General features: G+C 38.4%; 1 protein-coding gene across 1 annotated transcript in view; it reads left to right on the top strand.

Annotated features, from left to right (window-relative positions):
• The window catches only part of morc3 (MORC family CW-type zinc finger 3), a 27,283-nt gene extending 19,778 nt beyond the window's left edge, over positions 1-7,505 (top strand). Inside the window, exons 13-19 of the mRNA XM_015402535.1 lie at positions 1,055-1,097; positions 1,173-1,289; positions 1,843-1,924; positions 2,010-2,082; positions 4,621-5,632; positions 6,042-6,169; positions 6,261-7,505. Coding sequence (XP_015258021.1) covers positions 1,055-1,097; positions 1,173-1,289; positions 1,843-1,924; positions 2,010-2,082; positions 4,621-5,632; positions 6,042-6,169; positions 6,261-6,402 — 1,597 coding nt within the window. The 3' untranslated portion in view covers positions 6,403-7,505. The remainder of the gene's footprint in view (positions 1-1,054; positions 1,098-1,172; positions 1,290-1,842; positions 1,925-2,009; positions 2,083-4,620; positions 5,633-6,041; positions 6,170-6,260) is intronic.
• The last annotated feature ends 2,431 nt before the right edge of the window (positions 7,506-9,936 follow it).

Here is a 9,936-nt window from a genome sequence, read left to right as displayed (position 1 = left end):
ATAAATAACACTAAATGCAGTTTGGAAACTTATTTGCAGTAATCAAGCATTTCATATAATTGATAAGACATCTTTTACATCACTTGGTATTTTTATTTAATCCAGACACAAAGAGTAAGTGGTTAGGGCTTTGAATCCTGAGGTTGTGAGTCCGATCCCCCACTCCTGCAATAGTCTGTGGGACTCCCACAGGCTGAGAGATAATTTCGTTGCTCTGTACTTGTGACAGTGGAATATCAATAAAGTTGAATTCTAATCTATCTGTTCTATTCTATTAATAGCGTTCAGGTCTGATGGATGCGACCTGGCCGTTCAGACACAGGTCGCATTTGAAAAGATCAGATTCGTATTGGATTCAGGACCACATAGCCAAGCTTATATTGGAAAAAAATCTGATCTGTGTTGTTCAGATAGCCATGAAAAGATCAGATCCAGGTCACATATGGGCCAGAAAAATCGGATTTGGGTCACTTCAGGCTGCAGTGTGAACGTAGCCTAAGAGGCCTAGACCAAGACCTTATATGGTCTCGGCCTCTAAATGTCTCGGTCTGGTCTCCGTTGGTTTGGTCTTGACTACAGCACTACTTTAGGCCTCCTGAAAGCTTTCTTTCCTCAGAAGTTCAGAGTCGTTGCATCAGGGTTACTGAACGCTAAGTAAGTGATGAATAGACCGCTCTAGATTCTATTCATGTTTTTTGTAATATTCCTGATTTCTCGTTGATGCCCTTCCAGAATACTTATGACAGGTACGCTCTGCCGTCCTGGGAAGGTTAATCAAATGAATAATTGCTCTAATCTGGGTCTTTTTCAGTCCAAAAGCCTCTGTGATGGCTTTGTAAGATTATTTTTAGACCGATGTATGTAGGGTACTTTCCTCCTTATCCCATTTTGAATGTATTTACAGAGGCTTATGCTGCATTTTCAAATCTTATAGCCACCTTAATGTTGTTAGAGGTGTGTCAAGTGAGTGTACCAGCCATTGCCCTTCATGAAATGATCCCTTTAACACAACCAACATGTAAGAATATGTTCTTCAATGCTTTGTTCATGACAGAGAGAGGGAAGAGCGGAAGAAACAAGAACAGAGATTTCAGCAGGTAAGAAGCTTACCATCTCTAACTAAGAGGAATATCTTCTCTGTTTCTTAATTGTTGATTATTGTTCTTGCCCAGGGTCAAATGGATATGAGGAATCAAGAAGAGCAACTTTTTGATATGAACACCATAACTAAGGAGACTGCAGCTTTTAAAAGGCACACCAATAAGCTGACCCGTCAGCTTCAACAAAAGGTACAGCCTGTTAATACGTAGATTTTTTGTTTAATGTCTCTATGCATTTGAATTAGGCCTCAGCAATTCATTTCATTTTCAATATAATCACATTTTTAGAAAACAGGAATATCAAATCACAGAGGCACTCAATATGTAACAACCATAACAATTTCTCACTCAACCATTGCACACTATTTTCTCACTTCAGCCCTTAAGTCCCACTCTGGTCTTGACCTACATGTTTGTTTTTCTTTTTTCCAATAAAAGGTTCATTCATTTTGCACATCTCCTCTTTAATAGAAGCAGAACAGATCCCAACGTCATTCCTTTTTTTTTTACCTGAACATAACAAAGGCTGACAACACTAGAAACATTTGAACTAAACCTTTAACTCAGTGTTGACAGGCCTGCACGCTCCTCTTTTTTTTTTTTTTTAAGGCTGCACTCAGCTCTTCTTCTCTGATGGTACCTTTAAGCTGCGTGACCAGCTGTTGCTTTACCAGGAACATGCTTTCTACACTCAAAACTTAATGACATCAGTTACCATAAAAATAACATTGTTTCTGTGCAGTCTCCTTCTTCCCCGGTGGGTAACTCGCTACAAGGAGCTACAGTCAAGAAAGAATCCACTCTACTGGGACCCTCACAAGCTGGTATAGAAATGTGTTTGTTTTTTTTCTCCTATTTATTTTGTACGAATAAGACATTTGATAATAACCTGCTTTCCATCCTCTGTAGCCAGCAACTCCTCCAGTAACAGCAGTTTTCCAGTCATCACCAGTGTGTGCTCACTCTCAGCGGCGTCCCAGAGGTAAGATGGACCACTGTTGTGAAGCTTCATTGTAGGGCTGCCCGATATCTTGAATATTTATCATGATGACAGCCTGTGAGTTGATCATACCATAGAAAACTACATAAACAGCAATAAATGGCAGCCCACTGCTCCCCAAAGGGTTAGGTTCATTGCAGAGAGTTCATTTTGTTGCTCTGTACTTGTGACTGTGTAATGAAAATAAAAATAAAAAACTGGAGAGAAATAAGATGGTTTACATTTATGCTTAATATTACTGTTCTGTGAATCACACAGAAGCTTGAAGTAACCAATCACATGAAGCCCCATTTGTATTAGATCAATCAGTAGATCTCTTTAGATTAGCTGCCCAAACAGTGAAGCTTAGAGTTTAGAGAAAGTTGCAGTGATAGAGAGGAAGACAAATGGGAAATGTAAGTATTCATGGTGAGAAACAGGAGCTGATCCTTTCATTTGGAGATCTTTGGGTCTCACAGGTATTCTGCAAAACGCACTGAGCACCAGTAGCAATCGCCAAGAGACGCCACTAATCTCCAAGACACCTTAGGTTGAACCACTAAAACCTGTATGGAGAATCCAAAACAGCTAGCTAGTCAAAACCAAATTAGCAAACGTTAAGGCTGCCTTATACTCTGACTAAAGTGTGCACTGTCTTCTGAGGTTTTAACACCCATAGTCTTAGCAGTTTTCTACATTTTTAATGAGATCTCCCACACACTCTGTCAGTGGGTCAAAGACAGGGAAAGGATGCTAGCAGGATGATGAGCTAGTGGAGCGTCTAGCAGCATTTCTTCTCCAAAAAGGACCCAAAGCCCATCTGTCAGTGCTGAGCACAGTGACTGTGAGATGTTGCCGTCTACCTGCTTAGACCCGCTGGGTGTCACATATAAAACCAAAGGTGTAACTTTGGGATGAAAATTGGTGGAGACCCTCAGGTCGGGGCTGATAGACCGACAGTTAATCCCAAACGCTTTTATTAGGTTTTTGTATTTTCCAAAAATGAGCTTAAACATGTCTTTATTGTACTTTCTTATTGTTGAGAACACAAGAGAACTATAATACACTATTTGTATTTATAGATATTTAGAGAGATGTCTTTTAGTGCATTATATATATAGGGCCCAAAAACATTAATGTATAAAAAAATTAAGAATAACAGCCGATTTCGATGCCAAAATCGATTTATTCTGCATCCCTGGAAGTACATTTTCAATTCCATCCATCCAGAAAAATATGGATGTGCTGCATTTTAACTATAGCATAGCATTTTTTTTTGTGTGTGTAAACTTTCTGGTAAACTTGGAGATATATTTTATTGCATGTTGTGCATATCCCAGTGAATCTCTTAAACTTTCACCTAAATTTGACCTTTAAATCTGCAGTTCTCCCTACGTCTCTCTGTGCTCTGTTTAAAAAAGATTTATGAACCTCTTTACTAATATAATGATGCCAGAAACATAATTTCAAGATATGTAGAAGCTCTGCAGTCTGATTCTGTCTGATCAATAAGAAAACGTGTTAATTTCAACCTGTAACTGTGAGTCATGCTCCTCTGAGAAGCCAAGCTTTTTTAACTAGTAAAGAACAAACTATGTTTTCTCAAGCTTCTCGCATTATAATACTAACTTGTATAAACTTACAATTTGTTTCCATTTTTACCTTAAAACGCTCAGTATGTCAAACAGATTTTTCAGTGGTATGATTTAGATTTTTTTAACCAACCTGTCTCCTAACTTTTACTTAAACATCACAACATTGCCGGTTAATAGTCACTGAGCGCTGCTGTGTGTCTCTCCTCCAACCATGTAGCTACTCTCTACGCAGTGAAATGTGACCTGAAATCTCAAAACGACAGATCCGATGATGTCACACTGAGAGGCGGGACATGGGAGCAGCGCGAGATAAGAAAAATAAAAACACGTCTCAAAACGCTCTGAACAGAGATAGCTGTGCCCAACTCCGTTACCTTTGGATAAAGGAAATAAGCGGAAAGGGGAAAAAAGTGGAGATTATTGGCGGGGACTGTCCCCACCAGTGCTTCAGAAAGTTACGCCTGTGTATAAAACTGTTCGATGTAAAGATTTATTCTCACAAAGCAGCTTTTAGTGTAGTCAACCAGTCCAATAGTTGTCAGTGAGTCAGTCTTGTAAGTGAAAAAACATCAGAGCGGTTTAAAAATATAATGGAGGCTGTTTAACCTTGTTTGGCTAAGCACAGAATCCTAGCCTGCAAAACATGTCTTTATCCCAATATTAAGCTCTGTTATTACATATTGCAAGTTTTCCTAAAATTGTGCAGGCCTGCTGTTGTGAGACAAGGTGGCGGCAGTATCAGGCTGTTGGAATGCTTTTCCTTTAGCAAGGACTTGAAATGGAGATAAAAATGTTTTTTATATAGACTCTAATCATCCAGTCTAAGTTTATAAAACAGAATGGATGAAACTTAAAGCTTCTAGATGTAAAAAAGTAGAAATCTGATGAGCCGTGTTTGATTTCAGTAAAAAGAGATGATATCTATAAATCTGATTCTGCTCCATAGGGGGAAAAGAGGCACAGTTGCTATCCAACAAGGCCCGCCAAAACGACCCAGAATGAACGGCTTCCAGCCAAGCAGCTCTGACACGCCCCCAGCAGGAAACACCAGCCCTGTATCTGTGCACACCGACAGCAGCGAAACTGATGACAGCGATGATGACCTTGTCATCTTGGAAAAAGAAAGTACTCCAAAGCCCCAAAAGGCTGCCCGTAATCTACCTAAAGTCAAGCAAGAGAAAGAGGATGGGGAAAGTGAAATCACCGTGCTGCTGGAGTGCACCGATGACGCTGCCGTGGAGGAGCCCTCTGAGGAAACGGATCCTGCAGCTGCCAGCTGTCCACCTTCAGGGGTGGCCAGCGCCACCACCCAGACCAAAGCTCCTGAAGTGAAGGAAGAGAAGGAAAATCTGAATAAGCCTGAAGGGAAAGACGGTGCAGCCGGTGGGAAAGGTTCTGATCCGAATCTGCTCAAGGAAAAAACAATTAAGCAAGAGAATGGTGGAGATGGTGGAAACCAAGGAAAGCAGGCCATGAGCAACGGGGTAGCACATATGGAAAGTGATGAAGCTGCTGGTCCTTCTTCCTCTTCCCATCACCAGCTCTCTAATATCGATGAAGTGCAGAAACAGCAAGATAAGCTCCTGGAGCTGATGCATGGCACCGCTCAGGAGAGGGACAGCTTAAAAGAGCAGGTTAAAAATCTCCGCTCCCAGCTGCAGGAGCTGCAGAGCAGACTGAAACAGCTGTCTCAGGCCAGCGTGAAGAAGGAGTGCTCACACCAAGCCTGCCAGACAGAGGACGAGAGGGACTACAAGTGTCTTTTTGAGAAGGCCAAGCAGAAAATAAATGATCTGATTAAGGACAAGGAGGCTTTATTGGCAACTAGAGAGAGCAAAACTACTATTAATGCTGGTCAAGATGAGGAAAAGGACATTGAGGAGATTTCGCATCAAGTCAGCTGTCTGGTCCGGGAACTAGATCAGAGCAACAAGGAGCGGGATGAACTGCGCTTGCAGGTCAGTTTATCTCCAAGCTCCAAAAGCTGTTTTAGAGTAATATCCTCTTTCTGATCTGCATCTCATCTTAACTCATGATAAGCCTTCAGAAGGGGCTTCATTGAAACCAACCATGGGAGTTGGCAGGGTGATTTCATTTAAAGATGTGACTACGGGTGTAGATCAATAAATCAGAGTACAATTTAGAGGGTTATATATATTGCATTTATTGAAAACGTGAAACATTTTAATGGGACAGTGAGGTGCAGCCCTTCCTTTGTGTCTTATCCAGCTCAGCAGTGATTTGCACCAAATAGTAAAAGTTTCTTTAATTCAGTATTAATTAAAAAAAAGGTGTGGTTTGTTTGTTTTTCTGCTGACATAGACTCATTCATTCTCCGTTTTCTCTTATATGTTTGTTTACCATCAGCTGGTTAATCTGGAGGAGGAGAAGTCGAATTTGGCGGCTCAGTGTGAGGAGCTCCAGCGTAGCTTACAGCAGCAAAGAGAAAACGTACACGCTCCAGCAGGATCCTCCACCTCAGACGCCTTTGGAAGGTGCTGCTGCTGATAAATCATCCACATTCTTCCATGTTTATTCTCTATAGTTCATAATCTCCCCTCTACTTCTGTCCAACCTACTGTGCAGCTTGATCGAACTCCGTCAGAACGTGGGCCGCCTCCTCATCTCCCGGGTACCAGCTTTGGATCTGCAGCAGGTGAATTACGAATGCACCGTCATCGATGAGATCCTGGAGCAGTATCTCATGGGACAGACTACAAATGACTGAAGATGACCTGGAAAATCATCCGTACTGAGCAAAGGACTTCCACCTGATTGGGAACAATCCAGCTCAGTTTTTCTTGAAGCCGATCTGTTTTCATTCCAGTTTGGATCTTAAACGTTTGGACTTGTGAAGAATTTGTACAAGGAGTCAAACAAATCTCTGGGATTTCACTTGTATTTATTTGAAGACGGTTACATTTAGTGATTTTAACTTAAGGATGCAAGAATCTGTTTTGTTTTTTCATTTTTTAAGAGAATCTGAGCTTCATCTGATGTTTGCTTCAATGAATAGTTCCAAAAATATTTATATTTTACACTCTTTTTTTTTTTTTTTCAGCGTCGCACAGCTGAATAAAGCCATCCTTTCTCACTGGCGCAGCATTAATCCTAAAGGCCAGAACAAACCGATTACTTACAACTTTTTAATCTCTGATCCGATTGTTTTCCATGTCACACTGACTGTGTAAAGAGGGTTAAAAGGTTCAGGATCTACCTTTGTGAAACATTGGGAAAAAAATTAAATTGGAGACTAAAGTCATATGTAATCAATCTGTTCAGGTCTTAATTTAAACTTTGATTGAAGGTTTTTCTCTTCAAAAACTGATTTGATCAAACTGGTTTGTTACCCCAGCTTCAGAGTCTCTGACTTTTCTCGCTCCCTCTACATTCTAATGCTTAGATCTGCTAAATGTGAAACTGAACTCGACTAAAGCTCTGGCCAAACATTTCAGGTTATTTTGTTTTATCACGTTTTGAACCAACAGTTGAAGTTTCAGTTCAACTGATGTGCATCTTGTTTTTCCTGTTTTGTTTTCCCTACCTACCTTAGAGTCCCATTAATAGTTTTTATGGTTTAGAGCTTGTATATAATGAGTTAAATCTATTTTTATACTTCTACATTGTGTGTTAATCATTTGTACTCTGTTTACTGTTATGGAGAACTTTGGGTTGTTTCAGCAATAAACCCTGCTGTAGATTTCTTAATATTATAAAATAAAGATGAATGGAGCAGCTTTTAAGGCTGGTTTTGCTCAACCTGCAACTTGGAGCACTGGTGGATAATTCTGATTGTTCATTACTATAAATAAATTGATTTTGATATCATGATTCCATGCTGTGACTCCTTTTCATCTGGTGTTTACATTTTGTCTCTCCTTGATCTACTCTGGGCAGAACCTCGGCTTGCTTGTTGATCACTGCATAAATGTGTATATTTTGAATGTTGGATTGAGTCAATAAGACTCGAGTGTAACATGCTTTAAGTCAGTAAAAATGGAAATAATCTGAAATATTTCAATTTAGAGGTGCATTAAATTTTAAAGCTTTATTTTAGAAGTAAAGAGTCCAAAAGTAAAGCTCGTATCTAGATCTATATTGTCATGTACTTTTGTGGTTGCAAGAGCGTTCCTGAAAGAAGCCTGAATATTTAGTTCAAGCATTTACCTAAAAAAGTTTCTCTTAACGCAATTTATTTATGTTATTCTACTTTTTAAAATGTGAAACCTGCATATAGACTATCGTTTAAAGGGATGTTTTTATTTCATGATAGTTCCTGGTCATTTCAATGGTTTGATCTTACAGTTATTAATCGCCCCCAATCAGTTTTTTGTTATTTTATTATAAAAAAGACAAGAATGTCTGAGAACTAATACAAAAATGTCATATTTAGTCTATATATAAGGAAAACTGACTTGAAACCCAAAAGGTTGAATTACAGAAGTAACTGGCTAAAGGAGCTGAGGTGATTCATGGAGTGCTTCAGGCTTGCATATTAATGGCAACATAAGTGGAAGAACAACGTGGGGTTGAGACATGCACAAGCATAAAAAATATTCTCCAATCAAGGATTATGACCCAGTTAAATCAAGAGTGTCTTACTCAGGTCCTTGAATTACTGGTAAATCAAGATCTGGAATCTGAGCTACTGGAAATGCATTGTTAAGTCTCTGTGGTCCAGGACTCAGTGAGCCACTTCATCATTGTTAGTTTCAATCAAGCCCAAAGTTAGTGTCGCCATATTGCTGAACAATTCAAAAAATGTATACTTTATTCTGCTTACTAGCCTCCTGGAGATGCTCATTTAATTGTTAAACAGGACTTATCTGTTATGCACACTGCCAAACATACATAATATAAGTTTACTATAAAAAAAAGCAGCTCTCTAAAGAGATAAGCATGTAGGGAAATTTAAATGATCAGAAGGGTTGCAGCTAATTAAACAGTCTAAAATTAGGAATCCTAATTCAGACAGGATACGAACAAACATGGCCGTCGATGGTGAGCTCTGACATCAGCTTTAATGTAGATATCATTGTTCCATTGAAATTTGCTGCTGGTTTATATTTGATTTCCAGTGCAATCAGGGGAGAGAATAATGTGCCACATGGAGGTTACTGTTCCTCGATATTTTACGCCCTTTATCTTCTATTGCAGTATGGCTGGAGCAACCTCATGTTTAAATCCCTTTCAGTAAGATACTGTCTATGTGTTTTACAACAAGGAAAATCCATAAATAAATAAATAAATAAATATATGTTTAAATAGCATGGGATTTTAGCAAACCAACAATCTGGATTTAACCACCAAACCAAGAAAACTTAAAAAATCCCTGAGATTAATCTAAACTGTTTTAATCAAATCAGAATTTGCATTTATAACTGAGCTGCATCCTATAAACACTAATGTAGGTGTGTGAAGCAACATTTATACCTAATACAAACAAAATGCATTAGATTAATGATTACCATTACCTAGACAGTCTGATTTTTAAATCCAAATAGTAATTTTGAAATTCTCTTGTTAATTTTACTTCTTTGTGACAAACTTTGTGGCATTTATTTCTTAAAGCACATTTTTTTTCTTCTGCTCTGAATAGTTAGCCTTCCCAAATTTGATTGTTTCGTTTGATTTTGCTTTAGCATAACATATTAATCTTATTATGTGGCTTAATATGTAGCATTATGTTAGGAGTTTTAATAGTTTAAAATTTGTGACAATGAAGGTGAGGATGCGGGTCTGACCAATAAGAACACTGTTTGTAAGATTCAAAATCAGGTTTGTGTTCAGTGGGAAATAAAAGGATCAATTTGGCTCCAACCATAATACAAACACACATTAGTATTTCTAAACGTAACAGACTTATTGCCAACATACTACAGGCTGTATAACACAGGTATAAACATGAATCCACCAATCATGTGTGGTTATTTAAATACTTTGTTACCTTTCTTAAGTAGAAATTTTGCCTATCTATCCTTTACTAGATTCATCATTTTATACAACTTTTTACTTCTACTCCTTCCAGTTTTTTATGCAATTATCTCTAATTTCTACTCCTTGCATTTTAAAAACAGAATTGTTAGTTTTGTTTCATTTAATCACATTTTCGTTACAGCCTGTTGATATAAAAAAAAATATAAAAAACTCTCTGTGCTTTCTTTGTGGTTGGACTTTATTACTGCACCAACTTGTTGTTCATATACACAAAATGCATTGTTTTTCAACAAGATATTTGAAAAAAGTTAGATTTGACACTTAC

The sequence above is a fragment of the Cyprinodon variegatus genome, unplaced genomic scaffold (assembly GCF_000732505.1).
Source record: "Cyprinodon variegatus isolate N-32 unplaced genomic scaffold, C_variegatus-1.0 Scaffold1362, whole genome shotgun sequence".
NCBI lineage: Eukaryota > Metazoa > Chordata > Actinopteri > Cyprinodontiformes > Cyprinodontidae > Cyprinodon > Cyprinodon variegatus.
Note: the sequence above shows the minus strand (reverse complement) of the source record. Positions and strands in the feature narration are given on the sequence as shown.